Below are 24022 nucleotides of genomic sequence, written 5' to 3'. Positions count from 1 at the left end.
CCGTCGTACCAGATCGAACTGGTACCACTTCACGGTCGGAAAAATACGAGTTTCCTTGAACGCACCATAACAGTCCTCGTCGCTACGTCGCCACATTCACGGCGTCCCTTGGCTGCACACACAGCCCTGCATGCCGTTCTCTCTCCTCATTGGATAAAAACTGTAGGATACGATAAAAGTTTTCTCCTCGACTCAGAGCAGAGCAGAGGGACTGACAGACCCGTGTTTCAGACCAAACACTCTATGTAAGTGATTGCTGTCGGAAGATATAACTATTTAAGACTTATATTAACACAAATATATCACTTACTTCTGCTTTAAGTAACTAATAACTTGTAGCTGCAAATATTTTGTTAATCACACAATTCAATTTTAATGGAGGTAAATATGCATGTACTGGATTAATATTGAAATAAATATATTTCTATATGCATCACCTTATGATGTCATTATTGTTTGTTGTTTTCATTGCTCATTACTACATTATTATATTATATCTTGTTTATGTTTATGTATAATTTATAATGTCTATTTATATATAAAATGTTGGAGTGAGGTTTCCAATGTGTATTACTGCTTTTACACATGGCAAGACAAATATGCACATTAATGGAATTTTTGAAGAGAAAAAAAGCTCATTGTTTTTTAAATTCAGAATTAAACTCACAGGATCACAGGAGCGCTGCTGGTGTCCCTCAAATCGGTGCTCTTGCAAAGGGTAACAGATCAGAAAGAAACAAGTGTAGGCACCCAGGTGGGGTTGAAAAAGTTAAAAACCCTTTATCACACACACACACCCTAAAGGCGCAAGCTGACACACGTTGGTGTTTTTTTTTACCCACCAAGAAAAAGGGTTTTTAACTTTTTCAAACCCACCTGAGTGCCTGCACTTTTTTCTTTCTACACTTTTTTGAGTTTATACAATGTTCCAGAGATGTCCTAACACACACCCACATTTTCTTTTTCGTTTCTCCTGTGTTTCCACTCTACTCTGCATTTACAGCAGTATAGCCTACCCGAGTGGTCAGTAAAAAGCACAGGTGTGTCTCATGATACTATGTCTCATTGTTAAGATGAGAAACAACGCACACCGCAGGTTGTAGAGGTGCTGGCGATGGATAAAGTTGAATAAAGAAAAAGAAGAACGCCGCACGCTCAGCTCCAGTTACAGAGAGTTTTAAATAAAACTCTCTGCAACTGGAGCTGAGTGTGCGCCGTTCTTCTTTTTCCTTTTACTAACTATGTCTCAATCAACAGACATCTGATGAACAGTGGGAGTAAAATTGATCAGGTTTAGAAGGAAACGTTGGTGTGCATATAAAGTGCAACAGCCTTGTGTTGCACTTTACTGTATATAGTCTCGCTCGCCAGACCCTCCTCCAGAGAAGAAGGGTTATACACTTTATATGACCTTTATATGACCTTTAATGACCTTCAGTGACCTTTATGAACTCAGCTCGTCTGACATCCCCAGCAATACGTTTAGCCCCCTTTTTCTTTTTCTTTTCTTGGCTCCTTTTGCATGGTGTGGTCATTCTGTGTCTTTTTGGTCGTTGAATCATTGAGTTTGTTCAGTTGGACCTGTGTCTGACAGGCCATTTATGTCCTGGCTGGAAAAGAACTGTAACTCTGTTGATACAACAGAACTAGAGGTGTTATCTTTTTTATTCCACATGTTCCTCTTAACATCAATGCAGTTCTTGTTTTATTTTGTCACCTTTTAAAAACCAGACATGAACTAGTTTTGTGTGGTTGTGATAGTGTGGTTTGAGTTTGACGGAGGAGGAGGAGGCTGTGATTTTACCACCAGGTGTCGATCTTAGGCTTTCATACGACACACACACACACACACACACACACACAGACACACACACACACACACACACACACACACACACACACACACATTTTGCCATACTCCTATAACAGTTTCCCTCCCACCCTAAAATGCTACGCAGAGTCAGTATGTGAAGGCAGCGGATCAGGATCTTCCCTGGTATCTGTACTGGTCTTGATCATGGGTTTTTCTCTCTACCTCCTGATTCTGCTTTCTCTTCTCTCTCAGTCCACAGGTAGGACTCACACACACACACAAACACAAACACACACACACACATTTGGACCATTACATTATAAGACAATTAAAACTGCATAAGAAAGGACAGCAAGGTTCGGTTTTATTAGGCTTGGTTTACACCTCTGAGCATGTACTTGTACTCATACTTTATGTGTTTTAAATTTAAAAAAAAATAATTTGTAATTCACGTTATTTTTTAAGGTATAGTGTTGAAGAAATGTAGTGTCTTATTATTGCATATTATTGCAGATCTTCATTCACAGCTTTGTGAACATGACCTCTAACAGTAAACCTTTGCTGGGGAAAAAACAAAAACATATCTAGAACAAAAAGATAAAAAACTTTTTAACTGTTTTGAATGAAATCAAATGAAAAAAGGGGAAAATAAATGACGAGGGGCAGCAACAAACTGTCTTTTTATTATCATCTCTCCTGATTCATTTTTCAGTAAAGAAAGCAATTATTTCCTTTTTCTAAAACATAAGAAAATATCTGTGAATGCCAAACATTTCTGGTAACATTACACGCCTCTTGCTTGTTCAAATACAAAACAAACAATTAAAAAGCTTAATTTACTCTAATGTGAGATAAGGAAAAGAAGCAAATTCTCCCAAATTATGTTTGATTATCAAGATAATCAACACTTTAGTGCCAGTTATCTGAATTACTAATCTCTGCCGCTCTAATTTTCAACGGATATTGCTGTTTTAAAGTAATACTATGGAACTTTAGTCAAAGCAGGAAGTGGATGCCTCACCAGACATCAGCAATCTGAGTCACTTAATGACAGTCACATAATATAAGTTATTAATGCTTTGACTAATATGAGTTGTCAAACCAAACCAAGTAGCTGCAGCAGAAAACTCAGATGAATGTTTTATTTGTTAACCCCAATATACTTAAAAGCTAAAAAAAAACAAAAAAAACAAACAAACTTGGGAACCACTGAATTCAGGGATGTATTTCTCCACAATGTCGAGAAGTGAAAAGGGACAAAAAGAAAACAGAGTAAATCTGGTGGATTTATGGTGGCATGTCTTAGGTTTTCCTTTCCTCTGCTGCTCGATTTGTCACGGGTGTATGAGCCAGGTGGAGTAAAGCCAACCTCCACCTGTGCATTGTTCTCAGTTGGTGAGAACTGTTGTCCCCTTTCAAAGAACGGCACTGTGGGAAGCAGCGGGGTTAATCTGCGCTCCTATATTAGCTAAATGGTTCTCTATAGCGCCTTTCATTCCCACCGCGGAGTCAGACACTGGAGTTTCATTCACATCAGCAACACAATACACAACCACTGCACAAGACTAAATGACTTCATCAGCACCTGTTGGATGGACACGGTTGGTGCAGCAGTGAGGAGGCAGTTAAGGAGCTGAATAAAGGTTTCCTGAGCCAGACATCCACTTTACACTGGATGCAATCAGTGTAATCACAAACACGGACAACTGACTAGTCTGAAAGATTAAAAATCAGTCTGTATCTATAGTGCATTGTGCCTTTTAGATGTAGTTTTGTGATTCAATACAAGACTTTTATTTGAGCTTCATTTTGAATTAAGGGAAACTTTTGAATATAGTGTCCCTATTTTAATAGTAAAAATCAACGTGTAGGGTCTTTCTATTTAACTGTGACTTGCTTATTGTGAGAAACAATGACGGACAGAGTACAGGCACCTCAGCTGGTAGTGTCGTGCTAACGTTTACTGTAAAACCTTCTCCAGTGTTGTGACACAGTATAATCAAATAAATTTGATTTGATTCTGAGTCTTCAGTTCATGGTATTCTCAGAGATGAGACTCACTCTGCAATTACAATTATGTTAAATGACACACTGACTTGGTATTTGCCTAGAAAATGCAGCTGTGATATGCAGATGTGTAAATGTGACAGGAAGAAATCATTATCCAACTTTCTGAATAGATCTGAGAATATTAATTATCTCTTCAATATAAGTGAGATTTTATTTCAGTTGGAGAATTTGCAAATACCAATCTAATGACCAGGTGAAGCTCAGAGCTTGCAGCTTGTGATGACTGGTTTGAGTTTTATTGTTCATCATTTATTTATTACACGATTTAGCACACAAGTTTCCATTGGCTTTCATTTCACTGGCTGAAATGAGAGACTTATCGCTAACATAGCATCTAAAGCTCTGTGTGCTAATTTTAAAATATATAAATAACCTCCCAACTATAAGCCAGTTAATGATGCCTATACATGCTTGTGTGTTTAGCCTATTGTTGCTGCAACTGCGTCTGTATCTGTAAATATTCTGCTAACCTAAAGCAACACCTCTGTTTCTTTTTAACCCTCCGAGTTAAGTGGTCCTGTATAGAAAATGCAAGTCCAGTGTTTGTGTAACCTCCAGCAGCCGTACTGTGTCTAATAGCAGGTCAGGAGGTCACTGAGTGTGTCCTGTGACCACGGCACATTTATTTGCCATGCATGGGTGATAATTTTTGTCCTAATTTGTTTATTTTACTGCTATAAGGTCACAAAGAGAAAACTGAAGGACAGGGTTAGTAGAGAGAGAGAGAGAGTGTTTTACCTGTCCTGACTTCTCAAAGTCCAGCTGCGGAGTACAAACACATTAGCGGGTCAGCTAGTGAGAGTGCTGACTGAAAGAAAAACACACTGTGGCTAATAGAGCGTGAATGTGAAGGCAATTAATACTCATTTATTAACAGCAGAAAACCAGTCTGACTCACAGAACTCCTGAACTGAGTTTTGTTGTTCTTTCTCTCCAGCTCAGTGGTGTTACCAGAGCCAGTACTCCTGTGATGACACATGCAGAGGTAAGACCACAGTTAAAAAAAAACATTAAAAAAAACTAAATTTGGTGCAATAATAATGTGCTATTGCTAATTTCTGTCAGTGCTCATATATTTTGTGATGCGCCATTAACGGACGTTCTGTCATTGGCCCTTGTCCCAACCCATAATTTCAATTAGTTGCCTCAAACCCAGTTGCTTACAGTCACCACTAATATTCATATTATAAGTACAGCATATTCCTGCTGCCAAATACTATGAATCTGACATTGAAAAAAAACAACAACCTTCAAATAGAGAGTCCTGTAAAACCAACCCCTAAATACGGCACTAAGAAAAAGCTTAGTCTGCTATCAGTTGGTATTTGAATGGCACCATCATGTCATTTTTAGACCTTTTTTTTTAAAAAGTCAAACACACAGAGGCCTTTGAGAGTCTTTAGACAATATTTGTCATTGTTTCAGGTTAATGTATATTAAAGCATCATCAGCATAAAACAATCAAAAGTGTCCTTTATTAAACTCTTCACGCCACAAGGACAGTTTCTTCCCCTCTGCAGTCAGCCTATTGAACGCCCCAGTTCCCCCTAAATAACCCTAACCCTGTGGACAGTCACTCTGCACTACAACATTTTGCACAATAACTTATTTAGTAGTATTTTGTATATATCTTTATTCAATTCTTTTATATAGTATATGTGTATTTATTGTATACGGTATGCATATTTCCTTTTTGTATATAGCATATCTTTTGCACTAGAATATTTTAATTCATTCTATTTTTTCTATTCTATTTTTGGTACTTTTATGTTTGCACGGTTGCACCTGACACCAAGACAAGTTCCTCGTGCTGTAAACTGCATGACCTTTACTGCTCTTGGCAATAAAACAGTTCTGATTCTGATTCTGAAAAAGAACCGTTTCAGGTAGCCTACATGTTTTAACTAATGCGCCAGTAGGCAGCAATCTATCTTCTGTAACTATGGACACTCACGTGATTTATACATTGCCATTAAAGATTGTTAGGAGCAGGGGCCAGTTACAAAACATATTTTAGGGGCATTTCTTTTAAAAGATAAAAAGGAAAGTCTCGAAGAGAGACAGGATGACAGGCAGCATAGAGCCACAGGTTGGACTCAAGGCTCAAGACTATAAAGAATAAAAACATGGCAGTAGGACACATAAACACTGTGTATCTATATGAAGTAATGCTGTTGTTTGTGTTGTTTAGATCCCAGCCACTGGGCAGCTCAGTTTCCCAGTTGTGGAGGATTACGCCAGTCGCCAATTAACATTGTCACCAGTAAAGTGCACATCAACAGCGCCCTGCCACCATTCAACTTTATCAGTCACAACGACATTATCAACGTTACAGTGGAAAACAAAGGACACTCTGGTAACAACAATCTTGCTTTATCCAGACAAAACGATTGTCTTCTTTTTGAGAAATCTTTTTACCTGTTGTTCAACATATTTTGTTTCTTAATTTTACAAGTTTGTACTTTGCCTTTAAATTCATTTGTACTAAAAACATATTTCTGGCTGTGGGTTTTTGAAGATGTTGGGTATATAATAATTCTGTGGAAAACATCAGTGTAGCAATGGTGATACCAGTACTTTCTGAAGCTTCAGGAAGTTATGTCTAACATGTTCTTGGTGGTAAACCTGCCTCCCCGGCCGGACCCTGTTTCCTCTGGTGGAAACACGAGTAGAGGAACTGTTCACCAGGCAAGGTTCCTGCAGTGGAAACACACCTCAACTTTGACATTTGTGTTAAATGAAAGTCTCTCTTCCTCGCAGCTCACTTTATTCTACCACCGTCTGTCCGGCTGACTGGAGGAGCACTGCCCGGTCACTACAGAGCAGCCCAGTTTCACTTCCACTGGGGAGGGAGCGGTAGACCAGGGTCAGAGCACACCATCGATGGAGAGAGATTCCCCATGGAGGTACTGTACATAATGCAGGAGACAGCTCACAGGAATAAGTGTTATATCACACACAGAGGTCAGAAATTAGACTCACTCAGGAGTTTTTTGTGCACAGCTCATTAAAGGAGCAGCTGTTTACAAACATGGTGGACATTCAGTCAAACGGTTCATCTTCAATATGATTATTCAAATTGTGAATGTAGATTTACACCTGCTTGAAAACTCAAAAATTCATATCTGGAAATGTGTGCTCTGTGTTGTACGATGGTGTAGACATGAATGATGCAAACCAATTAACACTGGCTTGCTTCAATAATGGTTGAATGAAATGTTATCAAACCACTTCTCAGTCTGGGACTAAAGCAGTGGCATTAAACAGATTCAAGGGCACATGTGTCATTGAAATTATTAAAATGATTGAAACTGCTATTTTTTATTTGTGTTATTCATCTGTACATACTTACTGTACATTGTATTCTGTACTGGTCTACATGCCACTATTTGTCTGCTACTTGTCTAAAATCCCTGTTACCACTTCTGGCTAACTTGACCTTAACAAAACAGAAAACCCTGTTGTAGTAACAGTTGACTGTTCATGTTTTTTTTTTACAGTATACTGTAACCCTCTCCTCCTCCTCCTCTCTCTCTGCAGCTGCACATCGTCCACATTAAGGAACCATACGGTTCTCTGGCGGAGGCAGAACATGATATGGCCGGTATAGCTCTGCTCGCCTTCCTGTTTGAGGTAAAACATTCAAACTAAACTCTGCATTTTTATCAAAAAACATAGACATTATTTAAAATAGATTGTGTTGCCGTGTCCTAACAGGAATCAACAGATGATCATCCTCATCTGGACGCAGTGATAGCCGCTTTGGGACGAGTACAGACCAATGGTATGAGCTTGAGAAACATACTGTACATTTGACTTTTTTTGACCTCACTCTCCCACACTCTACCTCTCTTCTTCCTGTGTTAAGGCAGCAGCACAGTGATCCCAGACTTTCGACTCGGTGACATCATCCCATCTGCGAAGGACCTCCACAGTTACTACCGCTACGTGGGCTCCATGACAACCCCAGGATGTGAGCAGGCAGTCGCCTGGACAGTGTTTCACAGGAGATTAGCCATCAGCAGCCGACAGGTGAGCGAGTATCTAAGCAGGTTATGAGACAATGTCCAATAAATAAGACAGCTATTTGAATATTAAAGCAGAAGTAAGTGATATATTTGTGTTAATATAAGTCTTAAATAGTTATATCTTCAGACAGCAATCACTTACATAGAGTGTTTGGACTGAAACACGGGTCTCCCAGTCCCTCTGCTCTGCTCTGAGCCGAGGAGAAAACATTTATCGTATCCTACAGTTTTTATCCAATGAGGAGAGAGAACGGCATGCAGGGCTGTGTGTGCAGCCAAGGAACGCCGTGAATGTGGCGACGTAGGGACGAGGACTGTTATGGTGCGTTCAAGGAAACTCGTATTTTTCCGACCGTGAAGTCGTACCAGTTCGATCTGGTACGAGTTCACCGGTCGGAAGTTACGAGTGGCCGTTATAGTGACTTTCACCGGTAAAACAGGTCGGAAAAACACGAGCGGGTTGCCTGGAACGCTACAAAGTCGTAAGTTGTGACTTGAAGCTGTAATTTACGATTTCAAAAGCCTGCCTGGAACGCAGCATTAGCGAAAACGACCGGACCACTTACTTCTGCTTTAATAAGAAAAATTTACTAATTTGTGGATAGAGCTTCACAAAGAGTTTCTACTCATATGAAGAGGAGAGCTGTGTTGATGTGTTTGTACACTTTGTATGCTTAAACAGCGCGTATTTATAAGCAGTGTGGAATTAGCACCTAACATATGGAAATGAGACAGAGCTGTGGGTTCTGGGTCAGCACACCAGTGACCAACTGGTTTCCTCAGCAAATCTGTAAATCCTAAAGGTGTCTTCAGGTTTCATTTGTAAACATGACTGAGCTTTTCAAAGATTATGTGTTCAGTTATGTGATTTTGAGCACATAAATGTGTTGTAAAGAGAGGTTGTATACATACATGTTTATGGCTATACTAAATTAAGAAGAGCTTCTTTTAATGAATTCATTTTTTAAGAACTTTGTTTTAACGACAGAAACATTATTTTTCTTTTGTTTGAGCAGCAAAGTATAACTGTGTGACTAAAAACAGGTTCATTTTTGACCTTGTGTCTTGCTCTTCCTGTATAAAACATTTGTTTTTCCCCTCTCCAGCTGGATGCCATAGTTAAGCAGTGTTGGTTCTGGACTGGTCAACCCATGACTGACATTTTCAGACCTACACAGCCTCTGGACGGCAGAGTTGTGTACCGCTCCACGGCCGGTGCAGCTCGGACAAGTGTGATCCACTTGTGGCTCTGTGTTTTCTCAGCTGTGCTTGGTACATTGGCTCTGATACACTGACTCAATGTTTTATGTGTGCTAGTGAAACAACCAGCTATTAATGACCATGTGCACAAAAACTATGACCTGCTAAATTCATTGTAATTGCTGTGACAGTACGATAAGTTGTTGAAGTGATTGCTGCTTTTAATGCTGTTATTTTCCAATATTTTGCAATCATGAAGTAAGCTGACTCTGTGAGGGCTGCTAAGAACTATTCACTTTCTAGTAACACCAAACCAGGAGATTCATATCAAAGATTAGGGGTGAAATAGCTCTGTTATGCTTGAACTTTGCCTTGTAATTTGCAAATATCGTCATTGTGTGTGGATTGCCTCTTCAAATAATCATTATTATTAATCAGCTGTCTGCTGAACTCAGCTCTGCTCTAGCGTGCTAACATCCTGCAGCAGGTACAGGAAGGCCTAAGGAGCTTTACCTCAACAGCCTCAGATCTTATTTTAGTATCTTTAGTATCTAACATATTCTTTAATCTTCTTGGAAATAAAACAGGAGTGTGATGAATAAAATGTAGAATTAGGAGATTTCAATTGATATTTTCCCCTTTTTAATGGCTCCATAAGCTAAGGGTGTGTGCTTACATATTAACTGCTTTTCTGCTATTTCCTCTCTCTCTCTCTATATATATATATATATATATTGTTTCCAATGATGTTGTTCAGATGATTTCTTTTTTCATCTAAGTAGGATTATGGGATGCAACATTTCGTAAATGTGCTGTATGATTTATGTTCTAAATGTACATAAATACCTGTGATGCTCTGCCAGAAAAAACCCCTCTTCTTTGAGTGCTTCATGCATTGCTTTGTATATAATCATGAAATTTAAACTGGGGAGACATTTACTGTATAAACCAATAAATGGACAGTACAAACTAATAACTTTATCTAAATGCTACATTACTGATCTTATCAGGGATAATAACACCAATCATTGATTTCATGTCAGCAAATCAGCAACTGTTTGATCCTTTGTTTCTTGCGGAAGATTTCTGTATAATATGTCCCAGAACACAGCTTGAACTGCTCTTTGAAATTGTTTATAGAAATAAATTTATCTTTCTTGCCTTTTTGTTTTAGTACAATATGCATGGTGTATGTAATGTTACACAACAAAAACACTGCACATTTTTAATGGCTGTAAAGTTGGGCCGGTACAGTGTGCTATTCAACAGCGCCTTCCTGTGTCTGTGTGGGTCTATTGGATCCCTGATGAAGCCATAATAGACCAGACTGTAATGACACTATTTGAGAACCATTTATTTATTTTTGGCCTCTATTCTCTCTTTTGTAACAGATGTAACATTGTCCATGTAACATGTTGTATATGTCAGTACAAAGAACAGAGAAGAGTGATTGAAAGGCAACATGGTCATCAATCTGTCACTTTGACCTAAGTCTCATATCTCATACTTACTCTACCCCTACTTGTGGCAGTAAACCTGATTCAAATTGCGTTAAGGTGACAGTGGGTTGAGGTCACTGTGCCTGTCTCTTGAGCCAGTCCCTCAGGTGTTCCACCTGTGCAGCGACGCTACTCTTGGCTGTGCCTCCAGGGGCGCTGTACTGCTCCACGCTGCTCCTGTAGTCCCACACCGAGGACACGTCGCTTCCAAACAGAGGGCTAAATAACAGACAATGACAGAGGGAGCCATTTAGGGAAAAGTTATACTATGATGAGGAATATGATGATGTAATTGTGTGTTTGTGTGTGTGTGTGTGTGTGTGTGTGTGTGTGTGTGTGTGTAAAAAAAAGAGACAATCACCTAACAGCACTCAGGTCTTCCACAGTAAGTTGATTTAGGGCAATTTTTTTGGATTCAGCTGCAAACACAGCCTGACCAGAGACACCATGGGCCTCTCTGAACGGCATCTGTAACAGAACAGCAGGCGTAAACAGTGACTCAACAGACAAAAACACATTTTGAAAAGGAAAAAAAAAATTGTATTATCTTGATTGCAGCTATATTGTACATTGTTTTCAACCATCATCTTTTTTATATTCACTCGGTTGATGTGGGTGATGGAGACAAAAGACATTAGAAACAATAATACTTTATGGAAATCTGCTGATTATACTTCCTTTGTCTCGAGTCTAAAATCTATTAAAAATGACAGAGAATATAGATTATATATTATAGTATATATATTAATTTATATATCTATATACACAGTAGGGATAACTCACCCCCTTTCTCACAAGATAATAGGCCAGATCAGTAGCCAACATGTCAGGACTCAGAGCTGCTTCCATCACACTCTGGTTGATCTGAAACAAAAGCACACACAGCCTCTTATAATGTAACAGGATTTACTATCGTGCAGTTGAGTAGCTTCCTGTCATATAAAACATTATTATTGTGTTTAATGAGGTCACATGACCTTGACCTTTACCTTTGAAGATAAACCTTTGTCGCAAATGTAAGGAATTCATTCAAGGTTTTACAGACATATTTAATTCAGAAAGACTACACAGCTTTTTGTGAAGTCACTGTGACCTTGACAACCAAACCTAAATCAATTCATCCTCGGGTCCTTGTGGATGTTTTGGCCAAATCAGAAGAAATTCCGTCAAGGTGTTTTTGAAATATCGTGTCCAAGGGAATGTGACGTATATGCAGACAATGTGAAAACAATATCCCTATGGCTTTGGCAGGAAAATCAACAACCACATGATATCAATGAGAGCAAGCTGTGTGTTTTTAGTTTAGTTCAGAACGGACTAAAATCTCTGACCTGGAGAGTTGACATGACTCCAGTTGTCACCTGCAGCACAGCATGAACAGTGTCGTAGCAGTCGAACATGGCCTCTTTATCCTCCTGAGGAAAAGTGGCAAACATAAAGATAGCATGATTTAAATAAATAGTTTTGAGAAAATATCTAGAAAGGAAATGAATGAGTGGAGTGAAAGCACACAAAAAAAACACAACCTGCAGGTCTTTGTTGTAGGTGCTTGGCAGGCCCTTCAGTGTCATCATGAAGCCTGCACACTGAAATACAGAGAGAACGGTGTCAGAGGTCAGAAAGTCACATCAGACATACAGTATCTGTCATCTTCTAATAAGTAAAAAGAGAAAACCTTTAAGCAAAAAAAGTTAATGTTTTAACATTATCAGTATTATCTGGCAATGAGGTCTCTTCAATAATCACAGAAGTCTGTCTTCAGTCTTACTCTGCCAAAGACTCGACCTGCTTTGCTCCTGATCAGCTCCAGACTGTCAGAGTTCTTCTTCTGGGGCATCAGACTACTTCCTGTGCTGCACACATGTAGTGGTGAGAGGAAACATGGGAAATATAGAGAGGTGGAAGTAAACACACGTTTCAGCAATGCAGCAAATGAACAGGTTTAACAAATCATTGTCATCAGACATTTTAAGTGTCATTCACCATTAGACAATTGCAGTTTTGTGTAATTATTATTATGTTATTATTACAGTATATTAATATTAATTTATATTATATCATTATTATATTTTAGCAACATGTGACTGACCTGTAGGCATCAGACAGTGTGATGAAGGAGAACTCTTTTGTGCTGTACAGCATCAGGTCCTCGGCCATCTTACTGAGGTGGGTCACACACAATGAAGCCCAGAACAAGAACTCCACTGAAGAGACGCACACAAGTCAACACAAGTCAACACAAAGGAAGGGATTTCATTCGAAGATGGGTACACTGTATGTATTGCTGGCTGACGTGTGGTTTACATACCAACAAAGTCTCTTTGGCCCGTGGCATCCAGACTGTTGAGACTGATGCCGTCAAACGCCAACTCTGCAGATCCAGAGGAGGAGATATGGAGACGTTTTGGATTTTAATCTTACTTTACTTTACTTTATTTGTTTATTTGACTGGGACAGTGCACATCAATGTACATATAAAAACATGTAAATGTGCCGGATTGTAGCATCGATGCTAATTTCCATCCGGAGTCCCAGAACATAAAAACAATACAGTAACAGGGGAACACAGTTATATACACGACATGACGAAGCAGACAACAAGGAAAAAATCCTGTAACAATTATTTTTATTTTGCCCCTTTTGGGAGCAACAGAAACAAGCTGTAGACGTTGCACTGACCCATCATCTTTGTTATTCATTGATACGTTGGTGTGGTAAAATATCTATAAAGTATGGCTTGGGCTGCACAACTAATCTAAATATAATTGATGATGTTGATATCCAAATTGTAGGGTTGATGAAGGTAAAATGGATCACAACCATGTTATAAATCGTTAGCACCACAAGCATTGTGATGCCACACACATAGAGCAGCTACTGTACAAGCCATATTCTCTAAGTGTAAAGAACATGTTTGTTTGGATGTAACTAAAATCACATCATCATCATAAAAAACATTTTCAGTGAAAATAAATGCAAAAACTTGCACATCATTCAGCTGTAGTTATCGTACTCACTTTCACACATTCACAAGAAAGACAATCATAACTCATAACTATATTCTCAGAAACATAGAGACAGGGTAACATGCTGGTTCTTTCTTAGCAGTGGCCTGACCTTTCCGTAGCAGCTCCCTGTCGATGTTGAGTGGTGTCCCAGCGATGGCACCACTGAAAATGACACAGATTATTCTTATTCAAATTATTCTGTCATGTCTGTGTGTGACAGCCGGTGTCAGACAGTTCATGTGTGTAGCAGCGTACCTGCCCAGAGGTAAAACATTAACCCTTCTCTTGATCTCCTGAAGCCGTTCCACATCTCTGCTCAGTGCAACCGCATGACTGAGGAGTGGCTCAACCAGCAAGCATGAGGAAGGAGAAGAGAGAGACTCATATGAAAACACATCCTCTAATGTAAAAGCTAGGAAACGTGCACTGTGCTGTGTATTTAATTTTAAAGGTCACCTTAGAATCCAGTGGCTCCATCTTATTGGCTGAGCTCTTTGCATGTGTGTGTAACCAGGGAATAGGACATCGATTTCCCTGAGGTAGAGACAACAGGGTAACTTTGATAACACAGTTACAAGCAGGTGTGTGAGGTCGTTTGTGCGGTTTGTGTGTATTCATCTTACGCTGCTGCCCGCTCCACCATGCTCGATATCAGCTGCAGGGAATTTTCTGTGAGCGTTGAGATGGCATCTCGCAGCCACAGCCTCATGTCAGTCACCACCTGTTCGACAAAAACACACATACTGTCTGTAGCCAACAATACACAGGCCACAAGACCAAATAAATATCCAGTAAATACAGTTTTGAGCTTGATCTGACAAACCTGATCGTTTCTGCTCCTGCCGGTGTGAAGCTTCCCAGCAGGTGCACCAATCAGCTCCTGGGAAAACAGGAAACGGAAGGACAAAGACATCTCTCATCACCAACACCAAGACCTCAAGGTTAAAACACTGAGCTTAACACCTAAAAGATTATCAATGAGGTAAAAAAAAAGGTAAAAGGATCAGACTGGTGTCATTCTTTTTTTTTCTTCATTATAAACAATTCTCATGAAAAGACCAAAGCCAATTCTTAGACAACGTAAGCAGTGTATTTGTTGCAAACTATTTTAATCACTGGAATAATATATATTATGTTGTATTTACACAAGCAGGACAGTGTATATCTCCACAGTACTAAATTATAGTGCAGTATTTGACAGTACAGTAATTTAGGACTACATTACCAGTACTAAATTGGAGTACAGTACAGTTTTACATGTCAACAAGTGCAGGGGTGCAATGTGACAGTGTAGCTTGTTAATGTGTTTTCAATAGGACAGGCTTTCGTGACACAGACAGTACATGTTCATAGTTTCAGCCATCGTTCTCACTGGTGATTATGTTGTATTCACAAAGCCTATTGCTGACATCAGCAGCAGCATCACTAAAACATCAGACAGGCAGGTATCTGACTTTGCTTTACAATAACACTCTCTTATGTAGAGTTATGAGGGACAAACAAGTTGAACCGCACCTTTAACCTGCGCTCATTGGCAGTATGAATGTCCTCATCTCCAGCTTTGATAACAAAAGCACCTTTAGACCACTCCTCGGAAATCTGAAAACATAAGTATATTACCATTAAAAAATATATATAATACAGGGTGATTCATCAATCTGGAACTGAGAAAGTTAAATACAGCCTACCTACAGTACACAAAAAATGTTTGTAAACACCTGTTGAGCTCTTAGTTATGATCAAATATGGGACATATGTGTTCATCTTTGTGTCACATTATCTACTCAGTTGTTCTTTCAGTTGTATTGATCACCTAACAACACGTGCATTGCACAAAGCAAAGCATCAGGTTAGAGAGGGCACCCTAAAAACGGACCTGTCTGTGTGGGTGAAAGACTCACTGAAGCTGTTTTGCAGCTGACACTGTCACATGATGATACTATTGTTCACCAGGCACTCAGCAGAGTACAGAGGAATCCGGTGCAATAGCACATTTTCAGCTGTCATCTATTAACCTGAATCTGTGCTGAAGGGCAGACAGTAACACAACACACACATATCCAGGAGTATCTGGCTTTGCAGGGGCCATACAGCTGCAATTATAAACACCTAAGATGGACCAATGATGTGGTTGTTTGATTAATTTTATCAGGCTGTTGTTTCCATTGAAGCTGCCTCCAGCTGTGTGTGTGGTTGAGGTAAGAGTTAACCTGATCCATCCCGTGTAAAATCTGGTTCATCTCATCCGTGGTGACCAGATTTGCCCTCTCCAGAGCTTTCGCGTAAGCCTTGCTCCCTCTGATGTCAGCATCCCACATCCTCTGGTCATAGGCGATGGATGCATTGAACTTCTCCATGATGGGGTCGGTGTCTCCCACGAAGCGACCCCCCCAAAGTTTACCCGCCTGTTCATGAGACAGTGAGGGGAAAAAAACATTGCGTACACCACAACAATAAACATATAAACACAGTAATACTGCTGTAATGTAGCTCGCCGTCCTGCTAGCCTGCTCACAGTGGAGGGGAGGCATAGATATATCTATAGAGGGGAGGTTTTAGTTTGACAGTTTGCTTTGTTAGCGTCCAGCTGGCCGCTAAAACAACAACAACAACGACGTCGACGACACATGTTTTGCGGTGCTCGGGCTTTCTAAAGCTCAACAGTTAACCTTACCTCCGTCCCGGACATGTTTATCCACGATGGGTGTCTGTAGTTTGGTGTGGAGATATATAGCTGAAGTGCAGTGAAACAGCAGCAGAGTGGCCATGCAGCAAGAAGCTGAACCTGCTCCTGTCACTTTAAACACGTCACGGGAAGACGTTACAGTTACAGGGGCGTACCCGGAAGTTTTGGACCGGGGTGGCCACATGGGGTGGCCAAGAGCCCTATTGGTCACATGGGTTATTATGTTGCTATAAATAAATAGAAACTATAAAATTCAGAGTATTAAATTATATACTATTTATAATTATACCCGGTGGTCATATTTCTAGATAACAGAATCTGTTTTCCACCTGTGACAATGGTGAATTTTGGGAGCATCAAGCCCTTTTCACATAGGACGCGATGAGTGCCGGCTGCGCCCGGGTTACCATTCATTGTGTATGTGTTGTAGCAAACATGCCCGTGTTCCGTGCAAGAGTGGTGCTGTGCAGAGGTTGAGCCAGGCTCAACATGAGCGCAGCACTCTGTGACGACACTTTGGACGGACTCCCTCACTTTCCTGATGGAACTAGTGGCCATCATGAAACCTGAGCTCCTGGATGAGATGAAACTCTTCCAATTCCTGACTTGCCCTCGAGGGTATCGTGAACACACTCCCTCCCCCTCTTTGTGTTTGCTATTGTCTCCTTCCTGAAGAACTAATGATAGGATTTTCCTCTGCTTATTTGTCAGATATATCGATATTCACTACACAGGCATAGGGGAAAAGAAACGCTTCCTGATGCTGTTTCGGTCACCCAGCAACACACATGATGTGCACTGCGCCATGGTCCTGGTGCACTCTAGCACTGTACCCCCGCAGCGTGCATGGAAAACATTGCGTCCTATGGGCTTCAGAATTAAATTGACAGGGTTTACTCCTAATTGGAAGACAAGACGATGGTATGAATTGATTTGTGCTCTTCATCTCATACTTAGCATGGTTGGTTCAAATTGTGCCCTCTGGCTGACACCTACAGCTACGCGCCTGTGCGTCTGCGACTGCGACCATTGTTGTTGTGCTAGTTGATCATCCTTTTATGTAGGGTAGCCTATCTTTAAATATGCTGCAGCTTCACATGTCTTTGTAGTCATATTAGGCTACATAAGTTTTTTCTTCATCTGCCTGTTTTGAATCCGTGGTCTGTTTCCCTGGCCCTCGCTCTCTGCAGTGGCTTGTGGCGCACACACCAACATAGTGGGTGGGTGGCGCTAATGTACTTTAACGCTGCTGGTTTCCACTGCAATCAAACGAAAAGGAGACGAAGAAGAAGGAGAGGCGGAAGCGGAAGAAAATCAAAAAAAAAAGGCGCGCACTCCTCGTCGAGACTTCACCGTGTCTGGTCGCAGTTGCTGTTTGAGTTGCCTTTTTGGTGAGTTTTTTTTGTTGTTGAGAAAATTATTTAATTTACAGAATCGCCTGCCTGTATCGTATGTGCTGTGGGTATACTACGGTATGAGAATACGTTTAAAACAAAGATGTTTACTGAATTGTACACGTTCAGTTTCACTTTATAACGGACATAACAAACCACCACTGGACGAAAAACAGCCACCAAAAGCGAGTGCGACTGTGTGGCGGTATGAAACGAAATGTTGCGTCATTTCATTGACTTTGTATACAGTACTTTCGTCACGCCCTGAATAAAAGTGGCTTTTGGTAGACAACTCACCACGGACGCCTTCGTTTCATTGTGTGATTAATATTCCAGCAACAAAAACAATGTGCTAATGTCCAGTGCATGAAATGGTCACCTTACATTGTTGTTTTACTGTTGTTTTTGTGACGTTAGTCACAATAACTTTAATATGAATACACTAAAGTTTGATTCTTTTGTTGTCTGTTAAAATGAACCACATTTGTTTTGCTTTTCACATAGAGATAAGCACTTCATTTCAGCGCTGATCAAGTCTGGCCGATTACGTCACTTTAACAATTCTGCAAATGGACAGAACTGTGGAGGTACAGATTTTATGTTATCACTCAATTCAAGCTGCTTATGAATTATTAAATAACTTTACCAAATCATGTTGACTGATTTAACTTGTTTGGTCCCTCTGTATTTCAGCATGGTAATAAATGAAAAAAGTTGAAAGCATGTATTTATGCTTCTTTTTTTTTTCTTGTCTCAAGAATAATGCAGACAACAACAATGGGGAGAGCTGTCCACCTGATAATTTACACCCAGTTTCACAGGTTTGACATGCTTGATTTTATGTCTGTATTGGTAAAAGCTCAGGGATGCAAACAGTGCGCCGAAAAGCGAAACTCGCTTTTTTCATGACCAATTAGGTGACTTGTGTGAATCGTTCAGATCCGAAGAGTTTTTGTTTTTGAGGGGAGGGGGGGTCTCAGTGTCTCAGCTGGGGTCAGTAAATGTTTTTTCTAACAGGCTGACGGTGACAATCACGTGAAACTGAGGCGAACTCATTCATGGTTGTCTCTGATTATACTGATAACAGCCGACCTCCAATGCGCGACATGCGCGCTCGTTACCCAAAGCGGCGCGTAGCCGCGTGCAGTCAGTGCGACGGCGGCGCTGTTTTTTCCCCCCGTGCGTGTCCGTGGAGCTGTGCGCCGCGGACATGCACGGTTCCCTACGTTGCTGTGTCAGGCAGGTGTCTCCCACGGAGCTCTGCCCCGTTTCAGAGGTGAGGGAGAGACGTCGCCTCCGCGATGTAGAATGTGTTCAATTAAAGTGAAACTAACACATTATATAGGCCTATATGTCCATTACACACTGAATGAAACATTCCATGTCTTTATTTATTCAGTTTATTTTAATAGTAATAATTATGACTAACATTCAGTGAAGACCTAAAATTCAGTATCTCCAAAATTGAAATATTGCAAAGGATCTTTTTATTTTATTTTTTTTAAGCCTATAGAAATGTTGGCCTACTGAAAACTATGTCCATCTATAATCAATCAATCAATCAATACTTGGTTGGGGTTGAACTACTGGAAATTGACTTTTACATGATATTGTAATGTAATAATCTGTTAATGGTGAGCACCCCCCCCCCCAGACAATTCCTCTCTTTTTTGGTCCTGACCCGTTTGCATCCCTGAAGCTACAGATACAAGATAGACTCGTTTTTTGTAGCATTTGTTTGTCTGTATTTTATTGTTAATTGATTAAATGAGACATGATCTCTTTATCCCTATAGGAAATGGAAACACATAAAACGCATTCCTGTGTTTTTGTGTGGGGCAAAAACGGAACATCTGTTAGCTGCAACAAGGCAGCAACTGCTGAAGACTTGATGATAAGCAGCTCACAGCTGAGAACATTTGCGATGAAGAATAAGGGCAAAGAGCTTGTCTTTGTTAGAGAAGGGAGAGCCATCAGCTCACACTGGCCATGCAGCTTAATTAAAGGGGAACCTTTAACCATCAAGTATGTTACTGCTGGTAAAGCTGGTTTGTTTGGAAAACGAATCAGTAACAGGTCTGTTCATCCCTACAGACGGAGGTCATCTCATGAGCTTGTGATGTTGCATGTACTGACAAGAGGCGGTAATGGTGTAGCGAGAATCTTGAGAAATCTAGCACTAAAAAAGGTTGTTGAGGAAATTACAGTTTATGCATACAAAGGTGAAACTGTGAAGCAAGCTCTGAAAAGAGATGGTCGATTTCTGAAAGCTCTCTTCAACAAGAACTTTGGACTCTGTCGCACAAGTAATAATGTCAAAATTGAAATGTCAATGGATGTTGATGATTTAGATGGTCAAACCTACAGGATCATACTGCTGGACAAGTCTACGGTTCCAGACAGCCAGCCAGGCAGTCTTGATGACACTTACATATCGCCAAACGAGTCTCAGACACACGACTCTGATGAAAACCAAGAAGCTTCACATCAGTCGACCACAAGTGCTTCCCAAAACAACACCACCCTGAAACAAGAACCAACGATAAATAGTAAGACAGCAGCAGAAGAAATAATGTGTGAAATACCCAAATCAGCAGAAATGAAGAGTCAACTGTTAGAGCAGTTTAAAGAGTTGGTTAAAGTGAAGAAAACAGTTGTCAAGAATTCTCGTGTCCAGAATCTCTTGCGGGTGGAGTACGGGCATAATGACCAGACATGCACAGAAGTGAAGACAATGAAGAAATTCATGGATCTTAGCAGTTCTGTTTGTCTTGTGACAATAAATGGGAGCCCAGGGGGAACTGGCTTTCTACTGTTTGAGAACTTTGTCCTCACAAATGGCCATGTCCTCAAAGACATTTATAATGACAACAGAAGACAGCTTGATGTGAAGGTCACTGTCAATTTCTCCTATGAAAGTCTTGATGATATGGACAGAGGACAAGAGTCGGGGGTAGTGGACGTGACAGAGGTCGCTGGCTTTGAATATTATCCTGGACACGACTGGGCTCTGCTGAGACTAGATGAAGGGAAACAACTGCCTGACGGTCTCCTAGAACACTGTGGATTCCGTCCTGGAAGTGCTGGTATTTGCATTATTGGGCATCCTTATGGAGGAATCAAAAAAATTGATCCATGCTCAATTATTTCATCTGATAACTGTAAAGAGTTTGTGGAGAAGAGCTACCTGGAAAATCAAGGCCATGTTCAGTTTGTTACTCGCCGTTTCTTCGAGGGTGTGGTTCAATCTGTCCAACAGAACAGCTGGATGCTAAATTACAATTCTTGTTTTTATTTTGGCTCATCTGGCTCACCTGTGTTTGACCAGTACTGCAGAGTTGTTGCAATGCATTCAGGGGGTTATACCTGTGACACTGTAAGAGGTGAAAAACAGAGTGTAGTAGAGTTTGGCTATCACCTGTCTGACATTCTTGAACATATCATTGTCCAGCTGGTGGAGAGAGGAAGGTTTGATGTGTTGAAGAGTTACCTCACCTCCAGTTTTCCATACCACGAGGACATATTGAGCAATGTGAAAAAACTGGTTGAGAGCAGAAACCTCACAGCTTTTAAAAATACAGTCAGAAGCTTAGAGTACATTAATGATGACTGTTTGAAGGTGTTCTTTGATTTTCTCTCTCAGAGAGAGGAACCTGTCCCAATGGACATGAGTGAAGTGTAGTCAGAGACACTGCTGCCTACTGGCAAGAAGATACAGCCATCAATTTCAGCAGGGAGCAACATTGGCTGCCATGTCTCTGTTCATATCTGTAAAACACTAAAGTTTTGTTGTTAGACACATAGGACATGCAGAGATTGGTGGAGGGATCTGAACCACAATATTTTTTTGAATAAAGAGAGGGAACTTTTCTCACTGTCATGTTGGTAACCTGAAATCAAGAATGATTGTCTGATGTTGAATCAAGTATTTTTTCATGATTGAATCTGTATGTATTTTGTAGGAGCCATTCTTTTGTTAGTGTTTTGTGCAAGTACTTTACTTTGACTACAAGGGTGCAGTCGCTACCTTTTCTTTTGCCCAGCTGCCTGAAATGAAGGTTGATTAGTTTGAGTTGGATGGTACATGGTCATTTTCTGTTTTGTTAATTACCTTTTTGTTACAATAAATGGGAACATCACCCAAAGAGACCAACTTTGACAACTTGTTAGTGTGACTGCTGAAGCAGTCACACTATTGTTCTTCTGTTTGGCCATTTTCTTCCGCCTTTTTACGGTCTTCTTCTAGTCCTTCATACTTTGTGCTATTTCAACAATTCATATATCAAAACGTGCAGCTTTTTTTGAACTTTATCGGCATTACTTTTCTCTTTTTAACTATTTATACTTTTTCAAATATTTAACTTTTTCACAAAAAATCTCACATTCATCAAAGTCTCAACCTCTCTTCTTCACAACTCCACTGTAGTGTAGGGGTTAGGGTGGATGTTTGCCAACCCTAAGGTCACTGGTTCGAATCCAAGGGAAGAACTCTTGTTATGTTATGTTGAATTCTGCTCTCCTCCCCCGCCTTCAATTGGTTACAGGTGTTTGTTATCTCCTTGATTACTCGTACCAGTTTGCAGCACATCATCACATTACAATGAATGACAACAGGTTTGAAAGCAGTGTGCTCTCTATAGCCGAGTGGCAGAGTAAAGGTTTAGTGATCATATGGTCATGGGTTCGATTCCTGCCTCAGTCTTTTCACTTCATTGCTTGACTTTTGATTCCAATTATTCAGCTGTCATTGGACAGTCTTTGATTCCTCATAGTATAAAGCTCATTGTAACTCAGGTTCTCTGTGGCCATATGGTTAGTGCTCAGCCTGAAATTCACAGACATTTTCATTCTAAGTCATTCAAGCTTGACTCTCAAGCTTTCTTGATGTTGACAGTGTGCAGATCATTAACAGACAACAGTCTCTGCAACTGTGTGTGCACCGTGGCCTAGAGGCAGAGTGGAAGTCTAATAACCATGAGGATGTGGGTTCGATTCTGACCTTGGTCAAACATTTGTATGGTGATCACAGCTTGCACTATTTGCTAATTCTGCAACAGCGTTCAGTTGCTGTCAGCAGTCACACCATTTCCATTCTTGGAAATGCTTTTTCTAGTTTTCTTCTGGAATCGTGTAAAGATCTTCCTCAAGCCACCATGACTAATAAGTTTTTGTTTTTGGATAGTCACCACATATTTTATCTTCCCATTGCTGCATGTCATTCCCCCTCTCTCTGCCTCCCCATTTTCTGTCTCTCTCGACTCTGCTATCAATTAAAGGCAAAAATATATACTTATAAAAGAAGATCAAATCCCGAGAAAAGAAAGAAAAAGAAGAAAAGACTTAATGCACTTTCTGTAATAGCAGGGGTGCAAACTTGTCACCTTTCGGCGAAATTCGCCGTTTTGGATCCCAAATTGGTCATTTGTGTGATTCGTGTAAATCCGCAATAAAAAAAAATTTGAGAGGGGGGGGGGGTGGGGGGGTCCGGCGAGGCGAGGCGAGGCAAGCCGAGCCGAGCCAATGCACCTGTCTCTTTAAGGCGCATGCAGCTTATCTGGATGACAACGAGTGGTGGCAGCACTCCTCTTCTGTCCAGCAATACACACCTGAAGCTTCACTTTTAATACAGACTAACTAACGCGACTTTTTGAGCATGGCGAGTGAAAGAGTCGGAGCAAGAAGATGCGCCAGCAGCGTTGTGTAGGTGCTGTATGGGACCGCGTGTGTGTGATGATCGCGATCGCGGCCAATTAGCGATTAGCGCGTTTAGCTTTATTAGCTCCAGTGTCTCCTTCTCTGGAGGAGGGTCTGGCGAGCGAGACTAGCTCCAGTGCGACCTGTGCATGGATGTATTATATTAACGGACCTGTGCAGCAGCAGCAGGAGGAAGAGGAGGAGGTTGACTGACTGTGGCAGGACACCTCTGCCTCTGTTTCACTTTATGTTGCTGGTAAATAATGTGGTTGTAAAAGTAGTAGGCTAAAGTTAAATTATTTAGTAAGCACTAATTAAAGGGGCAGAGCTTTACATTTTAGCTTTTATATTTTATAAGATATATTTTTTGTAAGAACCACAATTAATAAATATAGGTTATATATTTCAGTGAATATCTAATTGTTCTTAGCATTTGTTAGATAACTTTCTTTGCCCAATAAATTAAAATCATGTTGGAACTATCAATGTCTCCTCTCTTGCCACCAGATCACCTACTTTTAACCTCAGACTGTCACAATGATGTATCAGATGTCAGACTGCCTCATTCTTTCAGTTTTAACCTGAATATACATGATTGATTTTCCCAACGATCAAAGTATACGAAACCGA

At 40.4% G+C, this 24022-nt stretch overlaps 3 protein-coding genes across 3 annotated transcripts; 2 read left to right on the top strand and 1 right to left on the bottom strand.

Annotated features, from left to right (window-relative positions):
• The first annotated feature begins 1899 nt into the window (after window positions 1–1899).
• Window positions 1900–10273, top strand: ca4c (carbonic anhydrase IV c). The gene is made up of 8 exons (XM_085798435.1): window positions 1900–2072; window positions 4821–4868; window positions 6075–6239; window positions 6644–6789; window positions 7424–7516; window positions 7601–7667; window positions 7752–7915; window positions 9018–10273. The coding sequence occupies exons 1-8, from the start codon at window positions 2018–2020 to the stop codon at window positions 9204–9206; spliced, it is 927 nt and encodes a 308-aa protein (XP_085654561.1). The 5' UTR covers window positions 1900–2017; the 3' UTR covers window positions 9207–10273.
• A 211-nt stretch (window positions 10274–10484) lies between these two features.
• On the bottom strand, window positions 10485–16433 carry asl (argininosuccinate lyase). Its single transcript, XM_085798434.1, has 16 exons — window positions 16293–16433; window positions 15829–16023; window positions 15134–15217; window positions 14442–14498; window positions 14242–14339; window positions 14075–14152; window positions 13874–13951; window positions 13728–13780; window positions 12919–12981; window positions 12700–12814; window positions 12379–12463; window positions 12137–12196; window positions 11942–12025; window positions 11394–11474; window positions 10972–11078; window positions 10485–10829 (listed from the first exon to the last, which is right to left on the bottom strand). Exons 1-16 carry the CDS (start codon window positions 16305–16307, stop codon window positions 10685–10687), a joined length of 1398 nt encoding a protein of 465 aa, XP_085654560.1. The 5' UTR covers window positions 16308–16433; the 3' UTR covers window positions 10485–10684.
• Window positions 16434–18459: 2026 nt separating this feature from the next.
• On the top strand, window positions 18460–21579 carry LOC146974786 (serine protease FAM111A-like). The gene is made up of 2 exons (XM_085796861.1): window positions 18460–18519; window positions 19494–21579. Exon 2 carries the CDS (start codon window positions 19497–19499, stop codon window positions 21378–21380), a length of 1884 nt encoding a protein of 627 aa, XP_085652987.1. The 5' UTR covers window positions 18460–18519; window positions 19494–19496; the 3' UTR covers window positions 21381–21579.
• The last annotated feature ends 2443 nt before the right edge of the window (window positions 21580–24022 follow it).

The sequence above is a fragment of the Trachurus japonicus genome, chromosome 14 (assembly GCF_045865225.1).
Source record: "Trachurus japonicus isolate A0001 chromosome 14, Traja_1.0".
NCBI classification, from domain to species: domain Eukaryota; kingdom Metazoa; phylum Chordata; class Actinopteri; order Carangiformes; family Carangidae; genus Trachurus; species Trachurus japonicus.
Note: the sequence above shows the minus strand (reverse complement) of the source record. Positions and strands in the feature narration are given on the sequence as shown.

Excerpts from the sequence above, each read along its gene's own strand:
- ca4c (XM_085798435.1), top strand. The coding sequence starts at position 2,018 with ATGGGTTTTTCTCTCTACCTCCTGATTCTGCTTTCTCTTCTCTCTCAG. Across the intron at positions 2,073-4,820 it reads TCTTCTCTCTCAGTCCACAG|CTCAGTGGTGTTACCAGAGC; the intron begins GTAGGACTCACA and ends CTTTCTCTCCAG. Across the intron at positions 4,869-6,074 it reads CTGTGATGACACATGCAGAG|ATCCCAGCCACTGGGCAGCT; the intron begins GTAAGACCACAG and ends TGTGTTGTTTAG.
- asl (XM_085798434.1), bottom strand. Across the intron at positions 14,340-14,441 it reads GCAGGAGCAGAAACGATCAG|GTGGTGACTGACATGAGGCT; the intron begins GTTTGTCAGATC and ends TTTGTCGAACAG. Across the intron at positions 14,153-14,241 it reads ATGGTGGAGCGGGCAGCAGC|GGAAATCGATGTCCTATTCC; the intron begins GTAAGATGAATA and ends TCTCTACCTCAG.
- LOC146974786 (XM_085796861.1), top strand. The coding sequence starts at position 19,497 with ATGGAAACACATAAAACGCATTCCTGTGTTTTTGTGTGGGGCAAAAAC.